The sequence below is a fragment of the Mytilus galloprovincialis genome, chromosome 13 (assembly GCF_965363235.1).
Source record: "Mytilus galloprovincialis chromosome 13, xbMytGall1.hap1.1, whole genome shotgun sequence".
Taxonomy (NCBI): Eukaryota; Metazoa; Mollusca; class Bivalvia; order Mytilida; family Mytilidae; genus Mytilus; species Mytilus galloprovincialis.
Window position 1 is genome coordinate 3,750,403 of NC_134850.1, and position 18,903 is coordinate 3,769,305.

The window sequence follows — 18,903 nt, forward strand, 5'->3', positions numbered from 1 at the left end:
TTTTCAATATCCATATCAATATCGTTTAAAGTTACATTAGACCAAAATTCCTGATCCTCATTGTCAGATTCTGGGTAGGTTTCACTTCCACTGAGGCTTCGTAAGTGATCTTTGAACCTGCGTTTCACTTCTATCATTGATTGCGTATGAGCCAAAGGTTGCTGAACGCCAGAGGTGCTTGGTTCTTCACAATGGTTTCCTTGGTGCATTCCAGATATAGTGTGTTCTGGTGGTACTTCCTGATAACTGTTTTCTTCTCGTTTTGATTTGTTTGACTTGCTACACTCCCATTTGTTGTCCCAGAAATATTCAACTTTATGGTTTTCAAAATGTCTATCGACAAATTCTCCTCCACACCCTGGACACATTTTCCTTCTTTTCTTTTTCTTGAAATACTCATGACTGGTAGATAGTTTGTGCTTTGGTGGCATGTCTTGTCTGTAAAAAGAAGAAAAACATATTTAATTACTAGAACATAGAACCCGATATTTTGGACCTTTCTATTTTTCTAAGCATTGCATTTGATACTTATCATAAAGTAGATACACTTAAGTTTAATCACTGAATGACTAAATGACTGCATATGCAGACCTATTGTGTTGATTAGGGGTTTTGTTAACATATAGCATTTACGCATAATTTTATCTTCAAAAGATATCATTTTCGCAGGAACAGGTGTATCTCATTTTCTGAATTATGATAGAAGTCTCATTTCATTTTTTGCCAAAATACTTGTATGCATATCTTATGTAAACTATCTACTTTAATCCGTTGTAAATTTCAGTCAAATTGATTTTCGTTCAAAATTTGCATCAAAGAACATGAAGGAAAAAACATATTCCTTTAGGTTTAATATCAAATTATCAATCTTGCAATAAGGTATGTACAATAAATTATATATAAAAAAAAACAATTATAAAACAATGGAATTGATTACGGTCAGATGAAGATGCATAAACATGATAAAGGAGAAGCCCATCAAGGTTAAACTGTAAAAGGCTGGCGGACGGTCACCATGCATAGATTAAATGATAATTTGATACTTCCATGCTGGGACAAACCCTAGATTTCATCCTAAAATTTAGGCGATATCAGATCACACAATCTATTCTTGTGAATTAATTCATTCAATATATTACAACCTATGTTAGATATAAGAAAGTTGAAACATGTATCTGTTACCGTGGTAATTGGACTATTGACGATAGATTAAAAGTAAATTAAAGCAGACACGTGAATCATTCAAATTTGTAGAAGAGCACTTTTTCGGACAGCTAGCTAGATCTATAATGAGTGAAATGTGTGCCAGGAAACCATTATGTGTGTTTTGAATGTAATTATGATTCAGATGTCTGATTTGAAGAACTTATTTCAAATAAGTAGTTAAAGAAACGAATGATTGAAAGTAACACAAAAATATGATTCATTCTGTGAAATGTTAGATATAAGAAGATTATTTTCTTATCTTAGTTATAAGAATAAATATAAAACAAATTTTAGCAGTGCACTATGTCATGTCTGGGTAATTACTACCCACATCCTTTTTCTTTCTGGTTTTATTTTCTCGGAATTTGTAGAAACGTCTTGAAATAAGGATTCTTTTAAACATTAGTAGTGTGTTTTGAATAAGCTTGAACTGCCGATTGATCAAATATTATTTAATTTGTTATAGAATCAGAAAGGGTCCCCTGAAAACCATATTATTAAAAAAATATATAGCATTAAAATAGTGAGTATATGAATCTCCAAAGATCTCCCGTTACTAAACATTTAACCCACGTTTTGCGGTTAAAAATTTCGGAAAAAACAATGAAAAATAATGTTATGCATTTTAGAACGGAGAAATGAAGCCAGTATTATAAATTCCAAATAAAAAAGAAAATATTCTACGCTTTCAATGATATTTTTTTCGACTAGTATCAAATATCGATGCATTGCAAGGTTGTGTTCCTATATATCACAATGTTAGTGTCCTCATTTTCTTTTATACTAATTTATACTAGTACAAAATGTATTGCCAGTGTTAGTTTCCTGACGAACGTCTGTTGCTTTCTCTGTGCACTTTAGTGCCTAGAATAATGTGTTATTTCGTAATGTGCTCTTTTTGAGCCGTTTTATGGAAATAGACGTCTTCTTCTCCTTCTATAACACAGAGTGCTGAAAGTGGCGTTAAACAATCAGTTGTCAAAGAATTTCGTTAAAGCGTGTGTCACAGCACAAGAACATATACTTGTATATTGTTCCTATTTAGGATATCAGAACAGAGGTCCATTTCTAGGGCTCTCTGATAATATTTATTAGTTTAATTAAAATACCATACAGTAACTTTATTGAAAAGCACTTTACGCTCTAATCAACACAAGATTTGTTCATCATTTTACACATCCATTTACTATTTAAGTAACCAATAAAACAATCATAACTGTTTTGTGTTGATCTTTATATCGAAATGTAAAGATTGTAATTTCAAGATATACTACGTAGTATTTTGTTTTATTAAAAAAGTACGCTTAAAACAGTCCTTATACTACCAAAATGGCATGTTTCATACTGGTGACGTCGTCCTTGTCATATAAATCCCGTGATCTATATATATTGCTTTTCGGCCCGGTCCAATATTTCCAATACGGACTGGCAATGAATCCTTAATTACATGTAAACATACATGTATATTGTGCATGTAATTCAAGATTCATTGCCAGTCCGTATTGGAAATATTTGCCCTATATTCACATCATTGCCAGTCCGTATCGGAAATATTGGCCCTACATTCACATCATTGCCAGTCCGTATTGGAAATATTTGCCCTATATTCACATCATTGCCAGTCCGTATTGGAAATATTTGCCCTATATTCACATCATTGCCAGTCCGTATTGGAAATATTGGCTCTATATTCACATCATTGCCAGTCCGTATTGGAAATATCGGCCCTACATTCACATTTAATGTATGTAATACAGCATTCAGAACAAGTCTGTATTGAAAAAGTTGGATTATTTATAGATTTTCTGTCAGCTGTATTTTCCCTCGACCCAACGGGTCTCGAAGCCTATATAGCAAACCTTGAATCTATACCAGTGGCAATACAGAAACAGCCAGTTAATAACACTATAATACACAATAGCTTGCATTACTCAATCTTTCCTTATTAGCATACTTCTTTACTTAATCCGCATTCTTTTATTTGGAAGATACTTGTCTGTTTATTTATTCCGTACTTTATACTGTGTACAATTTATCTGTTATTGATTATTACATTATTTGTGTATCTTGGTAAAGTGTTTCTTATTACATGCAATATCACACAAAAACTAATCGGTATAAAAACATATAACGCTAAATTTGTTCTATAGTAACAAACAAAAAATTGAAATGACTGGAAAGAATAGAAAAATTTCTAAAAAGTAAAAACAAGTCTTCTAATCTGCTTTTTATAAATATTTTATAAAAGTATCGAAAAAAATAAAAAGAAAGTTAATGCAATACCGTGACATTTTATGTTAGAACAGTTAAACAATGCGTATATCATGGTAGTGCAACAATTGCTGGTGTACGGGAAAGAAGAACGTTAAAATTCCTATTGCATTTATCCCATACCTCATTCTCTCCAATGCTTTTATATGTGTATTAGTTCTGGTTTTAATTTTTTAAACATAAATACATCGATCGGTCAGTGATTATGAATATTATATACAACAACGTTTTGACGGCTTACAGTTGTATTTTCACAAACCATGTGTTGAAACACAGGATTGTCTACAGTGTATTTGTTTATTTGGTTATAATTTTTTCTTTATATATTTTTGTCTTCTCTTGACGCGCGCAAATAAGTGTATTTTTTAAAATTTAATTTCGTAAGAAATTACAGCTTTTTCGGACAAAGGTTACGTAAATGTTTAGATTAGCAGAAGTTGATAGATAACGCTTCACAACAAAATAACCAACAAAAAAAAAATCAAAGTACCGAAGTACTGCACATCGGATGACCGAAAAAAATCACACGGCTCTATACTTAAAACTGAGCTTAATGTACACATATCTTTTTTTCTGATACACTTTATTGCGTGGATAATGAATAAATGAAGGGAAATTCAACCTCACCGTACTAGTATTATATTGTAGTGATACAAATCAGTATATACTTGTTTGTTGTTATGTATTATATTCAAATAACAGTTACATGTATATATACAGTACATATTTTTCATCCATTTGTATATTCATTCTATTCTACTTTTGTAATAATAGTGCAGTGCATGTGCATTGTGGACACTCTTCTGTTGAAACTCGATTTTTCTAAAAGATTTAATATGAGTAGGCATTCATAATTTCCCGGATAAAAAAAACAACAACTTGTGCTTGTAGGGAGTGTCGCAAAACGTTGTTTGAGATATTCTCCTGCATGCTTTGACACAATTTGTCGATACATGTGCATATAGATATTATCAATTATTGTTTTTACTTATACATATTTATCTAACGACAACACATTTTCCTAATTAATGGTTTAAACAAAAATATTTATTATCAGTATTCATTGAAGAGTTGTTTTTATAACAATCGATAAAGAATGCTATTTTGCACTCGTTATTATCCGCGTAGTTATCATGTTTATAGATCGGATAAAAACCCAAAACGAATATTACGTAATGGAAATCTAGGCGATAGCAATACACCGAAATGCCCTCACGGTCATCCACTGTAAACATAGTTTTGCGTCAATTGTTACCAAATTGATTAAAATCCATCAAGAAATGGTCCCTCATCTTTTATATGAAGACAAGAAACCTGTACATTTTATGTAATATATACAGCAAAAAAATGTAGGCCGTGACGAATCATTATGGCCATGTATTGTATAATTCACATCTTCTTTCGTTCTTAAAAAAACAAAATGTTTTCTTCACATTCCCCTTTTCTAAAGAGAACATATTACCCGTGTCTCCTTTTATTACCAGAAAACGATGTGTTATGGAAAAATATAGGTTTTGTTGATTTTCTTCGATTGTATACAATTTAGCATAGCAAATATAAGATTTGGCCACAGTTATTAACAGAATAAATTTCCAAAATACGCTTGAGAAAAAAACTTCAAAAGTCAGTAGCTGGTCATTTTCTTATCAGTCATAACACAATCCCTGCTGTGAAGACAAATAAACAATTTAATGTTCACAAAACGATATAAAAATGTATCAATAAGTTGTTAATTGGATAGTGATCTTGCTATTTGACTAATGAAGCCTAGAAACTAGTCGTCGTGCTATAACTTTTATACAATTTTACCCATGATGCTAGCATTTCTGTATAATACTGGTTGATGAAAAATTTTAATATAAATATACCAATACATTTATACATAATTTTATATTTGACAATATAAAGTAATGCATCTTTGGATGACCATCAATAGCAGAAACACAAAAAAAAAAGTGTCGCGTCATAGCATGCTATATGGGATGTGTGGTTTAAAAGCGTTTTGTATTAAATCTTAAAAAAGGGGCAGTACGAATTAATTAAAATTAGCGAAATAACTTGACATCGTCAAACATACTGTTGAGTGAGATGCGATGGATGCCCATTTCATACTATATATTGTATTTAATTTATTATTTTATTTCTAAAAGTATTTCAACAAATGACCGGAATATCTCAATGTATTTAGAACTGGTGTATTTATAGATGATCATATGTATAAGGCCGTGTTCATATCAAACGCCGTGTACAGTAAACATGTTTACATTTGGTTTAATGTAATGTACACTAGTTTCACATTAAATTTGTTCACATCTATACACCTTGTTTAGTTACCTGTACATAAGATTTGTTCACACTTGTAAACTATATGTCATTTGAATGTTCATTACGTAGAACCGAATTCAAATTTTCGAACAACTTTTCTAGCAGTGAGGAAACGACTTTTAAAAAATGGGGGGGGGGGGGGGATTTTTCCACAATTTGATTTTTTTAAATCGGGCCATTCAGATGATTATAAAATGAACAAATATTCTGAATCCAAAGTTTCCCCATACATTATAGTGTTAAATGTTGAATTGGCACCTACGAAACAGAACTAATTATAAAATTCGCGCGAGAAAAAAATCTGACTCAGAACCCCCCCCCCCCCTGTTTTTTTGGAAGTAAAGTGGTTGCTCCTTTAAGAAAGTCATTTTAGATGACTAGCAGTAGTTTAAAGATGTCTCGATTACGCATTAAAACATAGGATCGTCACCAGCGTGCTTACAGACGAAGAAAAAGAATTGCGATGTTAAGGGTCACTATACATTTCTATCTCTTCTGTTTGTTTCAAATGCTTTTGTTGTCTCCAATGAGTATTTGGCAAAGGGAGTGGGTCTCATGTACTACACAAACAAACAATTAACCTCACCCTTTTTCAGTAATGCATTTATAAGTGAATCGTCGTTTGAGTATACAGACCAGTGGTAAATATTTCTGTCAGTATGTACGTCTAATCGATTCGGGAAGACCTTTTCAAATGAATTATGTGTTCGGCAATGATGATTGATGAGTCTTGATTAGGGGTGAATAAGGCTACGTAAAGTGTTTTTATAACAAATAAATATATCAAGTTTAGACAAATATTTCGGTAAAGAACTTTATTAATAAGTGTTGTAAGTATCAATTTTATAAAAAAAAAAATGTTTCTTTTTTTAAATATACATGGGAAAATTATAGTTCTGAATTCCTAGTTTCATTCTGCACACTTAACCTACACAAGGCCTACATCGACTATCAACTGTATGTAGACAAAACATGATTTAAACTGCATGTTAACATTGAGTGTTATCAATGGGAACGCAATTATGTTTAGTTTATGTGTGAGTTACACTAACACAACACAGAATTTAGGTCAATATGAACACGGCCTTAGATTAGTTCTTTTTTAGCTACCAAAGGGTTATCAAACATACGTTGTGTTCCAAAAACTAACACAGAATAATATAAACGCACCTCAATCAATGATAGATATTAAAGCAATTGGTTAACAAATTTTTAACAATGCAAGACTTTCGAATCTTTAAAAAACATAAACTAGTTATACTAAGGATATTTTGTTTATTCTAAAACAGGTCAAGGTACGGCCTTCAACACGGAGCCTTGACTCACACCGAATAATAAGCTATAAAGGACCCCAAAATTGATAGTGTAAAACCATTTAAACGGGGAAACCAACGGTCTATAATCTATATATAAAAAAAGAGAAACGAGAAACACGTTTATTTACATAAACAAACGCCAACTACTGTACATCAGATTCCTTTATGTTTGAAATATATATAATTATCTAGGTTTATACCAAGACCATTGTAAGACACCTATGGATATATCCCGACTTTGGAGCAAATTTGTTATATTTTATTTTTAAATTAAGACACTCGTTAAACTGACTTAGTACTAAGACGTGCCATAAGAACACCCTAAGACACGTCCAAGTCATATGAAATCTTCGTTGACACGGCCCTAGTATACCATTTTTCACGATATATAGCTATACTATTTAGGGGTTTTCGTGGTTTATTTTTTAATGTTTCAATCTATGACGATCTGTTTCTTAACGTATCCCGTTATCAATGCACATTGTTGCACGGTCATTTGTGGACAAATGTTCTTCTATTACCACACATTAAACGTCTGGGTATGGAAGTACTCTACATGCCAATATAGTGCTCCCTTTGTCTTGACAACTTCTGGGCACGGACGTTCAGAATTAGTTTACAGTAACTTACTTTGTCTATGCAACCTATATAAAAACACACACCCTAAATAATACTACTTGAGTATAAATAGTCTGTCCTTCATTTATAGATAGCCAGTTTGATAGTCTAGATCTTTGTATTTCTTTAAAAAGAGTTGTATTGTAGTTATAACTCGTGATGGATTATTCATCTTTACTATCTAGTGACGATGAACTTGATAAAATCGAAAATGTGTCTATTGAAGATGAAAGTCTTCATCTACGATACTATTCATCTGGTGAAGATGAAAACAGCAACAAAAGACAGAGAGTGGAAACATCAACCAGTGATACTATGACAGGAGCGTGTGGTGGACCAGAGGATAATATACCCGATGAGTCCATGTCATCGGTAAATGACAGTGTTTTGGAATGCAGTAGCGTATCAGTCAGTCGTTCTAGTACTCCATCCGTTCAAATGAATTCTCGTACCCCAACGAATTTGGCAAGTACACCATGTTCCAGCAGGTCAATCATTCCGACTTTTCTAAGAACACCTTTATCTGGAGATGTACATTCTAGCAGGTCACCTACACCTGTCACAGACGGTATATCAAGAAAAGATCAGACTACAGGATCAGCAAACAAGGTAATTAAAAACTTTAATATCGATGAAAATTCCCACAATGCAGTGTTTACTAATTGTAATATGTTGTGATTTAATTTTGTCTATCTGTCTGCTTACAACGGACACGATTTTGCCAAAGATATATAGTTGGGGACAGGATCCCGATTGATGAATAAATAAAAAAGCATCTAATTAATTAAAGTCATATGACGCAGTGACTGTTGAAACATAATGTTTAATATCCAATTATTGAACCAATGCATGCACATTCTTCTGTGGACGATTTTATTATTGTTTTGGCAAACAGATCGTATATTATAATCGTCATTTTTTTTGGCAAACAAATAGTATATTATAATCGTCATTTTTTTTACTCTCTGTCTGTTATGAAGTAATAACATGTTAAATCAGATGATAGTTATATTAGTGACAGATCGTTGCGTATATTGCGATCACCGGATGTTTACGAGAAGGGTCGCGCTAAGGGTTACAAGAGCGCAATTATTTATTTACATTATTTTACCGGCAAGTTTGTTTTTTTTTATGCTGGTACTCAGAATAAAATCCTATACGGCTTCTGATTGGTTGATACAGGATTGGAATTACATTTAATCGAAAGCTTATCCAAATAGGTTTAAAAATTGCCGAACATCATATTCACATTTCACAAAGTATAGAAAATATCTTCAATTTCTGCACGTCGGAGCCATTAAAAATATGCCTTTTTCATTAAGCGAAAAAAGTAGACGATATTTTTCAACTGCATTTTAAGTAAATTTGAGCCGCATGACCCTATATTTTTTATTTGTTGTAATGCAACACTGGCATTTCTAGTAACAGGAACTGCCACCTGTTTTTCCCTAGTTTGTGTAGTCTTCGAGAAAAAAAAATACGGCACACTAGTGGTACCCTATGGAAAATGCATTACGAATAATTGCGCTCTTGTAACCTATGGTCACTTGCATATGGAAAATATGTCGGCGAATTGCTTCCTGGATGCAAGCAATTTAAAAAAGGAAACTTCTAAATGTTGACAAATAAATAATTTTCTTCAGAGAAGTGTAAATGAACATAAATTAATTAATGCAAACTATCCGTTTTGATATAAAAACGTATATGAAGTATTTTTAAATTTTTTTTTTAATTTGAGGTTTCATATGACTTCAATTAACTTATAAAGATTAAACATCTAAAAAAATATTTCTTTATTATCTTTGAAAATTAATGATAACGTGTGTTTAGGTGTTAAATATCCTTATTCTTTTGTGATCTAAATTTTGTCGGTCATGTCGGTTAAAGGAAAATAATTGAAACAATATTTTACCCCAACAAGAATGTCCTTTAATTTAAAAATACTAACCACACAAAAAGAAAGGCATATCAAATAATGGAATAAATACAAAACAGTGACGTACACTTCATTCTGATTTATTCATCGGAGTTTTCTATTTTCAGCAAAACCACTTGTATCTCTTTGTTAACCCGATTCTTGATCCTTGTTATCATTCTCTGATTATTATTGTACACACATGTTAATTTATTTTCAAAATAAGATAAATATTTTAAAGAAAATAAAGACCAATCATTCGCACTATTACCATGGTGTCTAAACGATCTGTTGCAAAATCAATATTTATATACAATATCAATACGTTAATTGGGTTTTCAATGCGTATCTACATATAGCTATACAACTAAAGTTGCATGGTCAATTTTAAATTAAAACGGAGTCAAAAGCCGCTAATCGGAATTATCTATTCATTTTCGGTAGCTATGTGAATATTGTATAATTGAACCTGCGGCAAAAACTGAAAATATTCTACAATTTTACAATATATTTCAATTTAAATATATGATGTTGACTTTAGAACCATATGGATTTTCAAATGATTTTAACTTGAAAAACGTAAGTGATAGACACACGCATTCTCCAGTAATGACCCTAGGACAATGAAACAAATTTGGTGAGTCCCTGTGGGTCACCCCGACCCCTTCAATATCAGATTAGAATGAGCTTTTATCATGTAAACGGTCGGGATCCCCACCCCTAAACCATATGAATTTTATGTATGGTACAATTAAACAAATAGAATAAAATAAAAGGCGCGTGCCCTGTGGGTCACTGCATGCCATCCCTCCTGATTGAGAACTTGTAAACAGTCAAGATCCCCACCTTTTAACCTTATATATTTTAACCAAATCAAATGAAATAAAGGGCGAATCCCCTCATTTGAGAAGTTGTTAACGATCTATTATGCGGGAACTTGATCCCGTTTTTGTAATTCGTGTTGTAGTCTTTCTTTCATGGTTTTATCAATTCTTTTTTTGCGGGGAACTACTCAAATTGAAGTTACATTTTTGGGAACTAGCTTGGATTCGGCATGACAACGGGACCTTAAAAGATAATCCAGTCTGCTTACTAAATTTTATTCTGGTTCACAGTCTAATCAAGTATTTACAATAGAGTTTATTACATTACTTTTCCATCATAGGTATACATCAAATAATTCGCGATATAAATCAAACAATAATACAAAACCCGACAATAGTATACGCGCCATAAATGAACAGTCGTGTCATCTGTTATCTTCCCTGAATTCGTTTACTTTTAATATTTAATCAAGAATCAAATTAATAATTGTATTTTCAAAAGTTATCCATACGAATAAGTTAAATACTTTTTTTTATAAGTAAAGAACCTTTTATCGAAATTATTTAACTTAATTTTATCTCAAACTTTGCCTATAATTTATCACGATTTTACTTGCGAATGTGAATACAATTACTTTACTAGAAAACATCTTTACATTGTTTGATCGCGTTTCCTCTAAATTTAAAAAACAAACTATACAACAATGTTAAAGATAAAAAAAAAACAAACTATAAAACAATGTTAACATATGTTCTAACCTTAAAAGATAGGCTGCTAACTACAGTTTATTCTGGTTCACAGTCTAATGAACCAAATAGTTTTGTACGACTTTAAATAGCAGAACTGGACTTAATTTGACACGTGAATATTTTGTTACTCAATACAATAGCTTTCTTCGATCTCTTTCAATAAACAATGGACTATATCGGATAAAGGCAGAATGACTCAATCTTAATTGTTCAAGTCTATTAATTTTAAAAGTATATATACAATTATCTTTATGCCTTCGAAGCTGACACATTTATCAATTAGCTGGGGGACACTTTTGAGACATTGTTATCAAATATGCTTAAACATTTAACACTTTACATTTATATTTGAAGGAAATTGTTCTAACACCAAGTTAAACTTTCTTAATTTGTTTTATTTACGTTTATTTTTCTGTCATTTGATTTTACAATTAAATGATAAATATTCTCTTGAACTTGTGTGCATTTTTCCATTATCCAACAAAACTTTATTTGTAATGTATTAATAAATGTTATCTTTAAATATCACGCATTTTTGCATCATTCTAGATCGACATCCCAAACCCTGAACAATATACATTCCTGTTTATTTACTATACTTACTACTTACTAAAGTAGAATCTTCTGAATGAAACGGCAAACTTGGATCTGTAACAGGTTTCAATTCGGTATTCCTCTTTCTGGATTTCTAATTTCTTAAGTATCCATTAATTTTGGAGCTTTGGTAGCACTTATATCTTTGTCCGAATCCGAATAACGAATGCATGCTGTCATATATTCACGTCATTATATATGTTGTTTTATATCATATATAACATTCATAAGTGAATATATTTTGAGAATCAATAGAAGCCTGTTTATAGAGGATTGGTATCGTGACTGGTTATATGAGAACTTTAAGTAACCTCCTTGATGGAATCAAAAGACTATCATTTTCAAAGACTGCACAGATTTGTCCTTTTATTCAGACTTTTGAACACGGATTATTTGTATAAGACAGTTACATATTCATATTTCTTTATTTCGTATAAATCATTTGGATTTCATTCCAGTCAGGACAAAAAATCATCAAACCAGTTATCATGATTTTCAAATTTTACATAAATAGAAAAATATATTAAAGAGAGGCAGATAATGCCAAAAGAATTTTTCCATGGGAAATTAAAATTCAAACAATAATCAAAATGCTTGAATTTAGTGAAATGAGTTATTTGCTACAATTATTCAATGTTGTTCAATTATAAAAGACAGTAAAAACCTGCGTATAGATGCTCATTTACATAATTAATCTTAAATTTGTTGATTTTTCAGATGAATAAATAATAATGTTGTGCTTTTAATCTGTAATAAACACAACTTGTAAAAAGTCAATGACTCTCATACATTTAGAGGTTGTTTTTTATTTTTTTTTTTTGGGGGGGGGGGGGTACATACAGTATATATTTATGTATGACGTATCTTTTTTATTTCCTAAATGATAAACTTCATTAAGTTTTGTAATTCATGTTTTACAAATGATTTAGTTATTTGTATTTCTTCTAGATTGACACTTTAACAATTGAAGTCATCAAAATGAAAAGACAGCTGGTAAAAGTGCAAGAAAATCAAAGTAATGTTGAAAAGAAACTGGATATTTTGATTCAAATGCTACACTCAAAAACAGATGCATCAAAAAAAGGAAGCCAAAAGTTTAACGTTCCTGCACAAATTGCAGTAAGTAATTGTTCATTGTGCATGAAGGAAGGGATAGCTTATATATATATATATATACAATCTTTATTTTTATGTAGTGCAACATAACAATATGCACTATGTTTGCGAAATGAAAATTCAATACTTTTAGCAAATTGTCATTTATTTTTATTTTTCAACGGATTACAAAGCTAAGCGTTGAACATGATTGTTGTCGGCAAAAGATTCGCATAAATATTGCACGCTTACAATTTGTGTATTAATTGTACAAAAACTGGGACATTTTATTAACTTTGAATACATGTTGTTGTGTTTATTAAAACGTAATATTAATGAAGTCGTGAAATTCTATGTATATATATTTTACTTTTTTGTATAATTTGAGACTTTCTACACATATGCATTTGTTCAGTTCTCAGTTTTTTTTTTTTTTTATGCATGCAATTAAATGCATTCAAATGTATAAGAGCGTATCTTTTCCCTTTCAGCAATCAATACGGTGTGGTTTGCAGCAAGGTATGACTGAAAAGGATTTCATCTGGAAAACAAAGAACGAAGCTGGCAATATCCTTAAGTATGTTTATAAATAAATGATTTTAAAATTCCGTTGGAAATTGAAAAAAAAACCGCATGGTTTATCTACATGCAATTAATCAGTTATGTATGTGTCAACATTTATCAGTAAACAATTCGGTTTTCGGAAATGATTATGGTCGATTATCTGTGATTAACGACATTGAAACAGATTTTTTTTTTAATTAAAAAACTAAAGCAAAACATGATCATAAAGCTACTTCCAATCTTTTATCATAACTCTAATTCGAGTATAAATCTGAACTTTTAAGTCATTTTAAATGAAAAGTTTGCAAGATATATTAAGTTTATTTAATTATCATACTTCAGGTCAGATTCAAATAACTTTTCAGCACACATTGATTATTTTACCGACATTTGTTTCACTCTTGCTTAAGAAATGATCTCCTTTGTTCAGCTGTATTGTCCAGTAAGATTAATTTTTAAATGATTTTTTTTTTCAGATATAATTCTGCAGAGAATAAAGAGATGTCCGATTTCATCATTGAATTCGTAAAAGGTCAATATCCTGACGAAGTGGAGGGGGTTGTAAGAGGTTTGTAGTACACAAAAATAAATAATTAAAAAATTGGCGAAATTGCAGTTCTGCGGTACTGATAACTTTCAATTATATTTTGAAACGCTGTATAGTTTCCATATCATAAACAAGTTTTAGTGTTATCGAATCACTTACTAGCAAATGCATATTATCATGTAACTTTAGTAGATTAATTTTCATTTCGATCATATCACATCAAAACAATCTACAATGGACTACCAATTGACACGGTTTAGTCTCAATTCGAGAAAAGCAATCGTTTGTTTAATTATTATTTTGAATTGCATTAAGTAGAAGTTTTGTTTTGTAGAAGGAATAAAGACAAATTTTGAATCGTTCAAAGCGAAGAAACGAAGAGAAGAGACTGGTAAACAAGAAGAACATAACAAGAAAATGGCTGTGTACAGCAGATTGAAAAGAGTAAGAACTGTTTTTTTAATATGGTAAACAATTTGGAAAAAACCCCGATTCTTGGATTACTTTAATCTGTATTAGTTCCAAAAAAAAGCAGTGGTATATAGATTTCTGATACATCAATTTTAATTTTCTGCAAACTGCATATACAGTCTATAATAACAGTCAACGGATTTAGAGCGGAGCTTTATTTGTTATTATATACTTATATCACTCTAAATTAACAATGATTAAGGACCCCTTTTAACTTAATTTATTTTCTATTATAAGTTATATGGTTCGCTACTGACCCCCTACGGATCCATAGAGGGTTAGTAAAATACATAGGGGGTGAGGCCGTAACGCTACAATAAAATGTCGACTATTTCTTATGGCGTCAGATATAGGATCGCATGCTAGAATTAAGTTGCATCATTTTGCAGGCGCTTTTGGACAGATATATCATGTTATGGAGGGGTTTTTGCAGAAAATACCAGTCAAGGGACTGTAAAATTTCCCGAGCCGCTAGGCGAAATAATTCGGTCCCAAGACTGGTATTTTTCACAAATACCCGAACATAACATGATATATCTGTTTAATTACACCGTATAGATTTGGAATGAAACTCTTTGATTTTTTAAACTTGAAAGCTACAATTCATTAACATGTTTATGCATAATTTTGAGGCGAAGAGGAAATTATCATAAAGCTGTGGGAATTATACATGTACTAATACGCGTTAGCTCGCTTTTTTATGTAACGTCATATCCAAGTTTTATTGAGGGAGGATGCTCGAGAGGGTGAAAAAGGAATATCCAAAAATGACAAATACCATGGTATTTCGGACAAATTCACCGTCAGTGATGAAAAACAGGCAAATTCGTTTGAAATGAGGAAAAATATTAGAATATGCGAAAAATACACTGGCTATCAACCAATCAAAATCTGGCTTTCTTATATTAGGTGTAATTATATACACAAAAAAATTAGATTGGTTTTTGCTGGACGTTATTGTTTATAGAAATAACGAAAATTATAATGTCTTTATTGAAGAGAGTTATTAAGGCATATATAGAATCTATTTGTATGTATTCAAAAGGATATTAAAGAAATTTTGATTAGAGCTTAATTCTTTTTTTAGAAATTAAACAACAGAAAAAAGGCATTAAAAGAAAAATCCAGCATGCCAAAAGAACAAAAAGAAACAGTTATGTCAAGTATGGAGATACAGTATATGTCTTCTGAACAAACCGATTCAGAAGACGAAGGGTCGTTTATCGTCAGACCTCTGCCTTGGAGGTCTGACGATTTTGACAAATTAGTCAAAAAACTAGACCAGAAACACGAAAATAAACTTAGCAAGAGAAGCAGACGGCAGAATAATATTCGAAAGGTTGGAGCAGTTTCCTCAAGGAAAAAACCAGAAGTCGTGCCAGGACATGAATGGGTGTTTAGATAGTAAAAGTCATTGATTAAAATGTATATTTTTTAGGAATGCAGTAATTGCTACATGTAATTGTTATTAATTTTTACATAATTAAATGTCCAAAGCTACAAAAACAAAGAAAAACGCTGGTAATTTTCAATTATTATGTTAACATATTTCAGTCATCACGAAATCAAATGGATGCGAACAATTATACAAAAAATACACCCTCATGTCAGCATACCGTCTTCAACAACAACAAGCGGGTCGTAGGAGGATGTTTTGATACAAACAGTTAATTTAAAGTGCTTCTTGAAACAACAATACTGTAGTAATAGGCAAAATTATAAATAACATATCATTGGCAAAACAAAATTATAACCTTTTTGATTTGAAACCTAACATCACGGACGTTGTTTTTGTTTAATATATGATGTGCTCCTGCGTAAACAAGAAGTTTATTGTATTTGCACACACACACAGTATTAAATTGTTTAAGACAAAATGGAAATTCTTCGAAATAGTAAGAAACTTCGGATAAATTAAATTTCAATATTTTTAATGTTTCTTTTGTGCGTGATTATACAATATATGAAAAAGCCATGTAGTAGTAATAAAAGTGAATCTGCTATCCTTATGTAAGCAATTATACAATGCATGTAGACAACAGCTGATTTTACATTAAAAATCCTTGTCTTTGTGAAACTCTTCATTGTGTATTTTGCTCATTGGTGTCCAAGCAAGCATAATCAAATATAATATTTTAAACATATACACATGCACGTACGTGACTAGGGACACATAATATTATGTGATTCGTTATACCAATTGAACAATAAAAGGGAAACAACTCTTGTTAGAATAAGAACAATTTTCGTATCTTTAAAAAAAATGACGAAATTTTTTAAGTTTAATGAAGGTATGTTTAAAGTGCAGACATAGATAAACAGAATTTTGCTTTAATTGTAACCTTATTTAAACGTTACAAACTCATATAAACGAATGAGTTACAATTATTAGTTTACAAGTTATGTCAGTTGAAAAGTGATAAGATGGATATTTTGAATATAATTATATATGTGAAGATTAATAGTGAAGTAATTAGCAATTACAAAAAATCAAAATAAATCAAAAGAAGAGAATAAACAACATTCACTTTGGGATATCGGGTGTTGTAATGAAATTAAATATAATTACGGTACAGCAGCGGGATATTTAGAAGGTTTTGTTTTAACATGTTTAACTTAAATTTTTATAAATACGTTCATAATAATTTAGATTCTTATAAAAACATAGTATGATAATTTTCGTATAATTATTATTTTTTATAAGAACGGGGTAACCGGTTGCATATAATTGGGTGCTTTTTAAACCCTCCAAATAACGTTGGATTTCATTATTCAGCTCAAACTTTTGTATTCAAAGGGAACTAACTCTTTCTATTAAAACAATTGTTAGTTTAAAATTAGGATCAATTAGGTCATAAAATAGAATCCACCACAACAGGAACATATATATTTTAGATATACTGTTCCCAAACCACAATATCGTAATATTTATTATATTTAAAGGTTATGTTTTATGTATGTTTTATTTTTCCTTAAAACCGCTCAGTATAACAAAAAAACCAAAAACGCACAAAATTAGAGTTGTATAATTCAATTTGTATATGCAGATATTGTTCTCGTTTTCAAATTATTATAGAAAGGAATGTTAGTTCTTTGATATGTCATGTATTTGTAAATTGAAAATAAAGAATAAATTTAGTTAATACGTTATACAATTGTGTTTTTTTATTCAGGTTTTCGCTTTAGTCAGGCAAAGTGAATTCTCCATTACAGACAGCTTGTTTCTCTCACTGTAATTATCTCATATTTTGAGGCAATCATGAGTCTTTGATTCGAATTATTGGTTGAGGCAACATAGAGTGCACAATTATGGGTTCATTTGTAATACTGGCGAATTTTTCCATAAACAAATATGTCATGCATTATGATAGAGTTTGTAAGAACTGTTATTGGTGATATATTGATGGAAACTGTTTTCTGTAGTGCATTTGCAGATCAATTGGCATATATTTAGTGCAACAAACACGAATAATACACATATTTGTTTATAGCATATGGAGTCAAAATGAGTTTCAATTTGAAGTAAATATAGTTATATCACACATTAAATCTTTAAACTTGGAGTTGAATCTGATTTCAATTTGCATTAAATGAAAGTTTATTGTTGTATTAAATTTGCAACTCGATGTTTAATCAGAATTAAAACCACAGTAAACAGCTTTCTGTTTGGAATATCTTTGACTTTAATGTGTAGTAAATCATGTTATACATGTATCCTCTACATTAAATTTGAAGTTGTATGTCTATTAAACTTCAATAAATTTGAAAAATACTGTACAGTAAATCAGTTGTCGATTCGTGAACTTACTGCATCCAGTAAACCATTTGTAAACTACTATTAAATATTGCGTTTACTTGACCAATAAACTACCAGGAAAATAATAAACTCGGAACTTACAACTGATTTTCAAGTAGTTTATTGATTCCTTAAACTAATCATTTCATGCAGTGATAATAACAATGGCACGTATTTCAGCATTTATTGGGTAGCACACAAATCCAGGGTGCTCGCATAAGGCAGCTTAACTGCCTAAAAAGCTAGGATTTGCAATATGGACAAAATAAAGATAGTACACTTTAATTTTTTTAATTACTTTTTCAAATCAACTTGGATTGTCATCAAACTATGCAGCTATCTTAGATATATATAAAGCTTACTGAATCCCAGGTTATTTAGCTTTTAGTTGTATTGCTGTCAAATTTAAGAATTAACGTATTCTAGGTAAAAAAGCTAGGATTTGCAGTTTTGACAAAATAGAGCTAGTACACTTTATTTTTTTAAATATCTTTTTCAAATCAGCTTGGATTGTAATCAAACTGTGCATCTATCTTTAAATATATCAAGCTTACTGAATTCCAGGTTATTTAGCTTTTAGTTGTATTGCTGTCAAATTTAAGAATTAACGT

The 18,903-nt window shown here is 30.8% G+C and overlaps 1 protein-coding gene across 1 annotated transcript; it reads left to right on the forward strand.

The window, feature by feature from the left end:
- The first annotated feature begins 12,652 nt into the window (after window positions 1–12,652).
- LOC143057170 (uncharacterized) lies at window positions 12,653–17,651 on the forward strand. Its single transcript, XM_076230419.1, has 5 exons — window positions 12,653–12,938; window positions 13,406–13,491; window positions 13,955–14,046; window positions 14,360–14,469; window positions 15,584–17,651. Exons 1-5 carry the CDS (start codon window positions 12,798–12,800, stop codon window positions 15,899–15,901), a joined length of 747 nt encoding a protein of 248 aa, XP_076086534.1. The 5' UTR covers window positions 12,653–12,797; the 3' UTR covers window positions 15,902–17,651.
- Window positions 17,652–18,903: the final 1,252 nt, after the last annotated feature.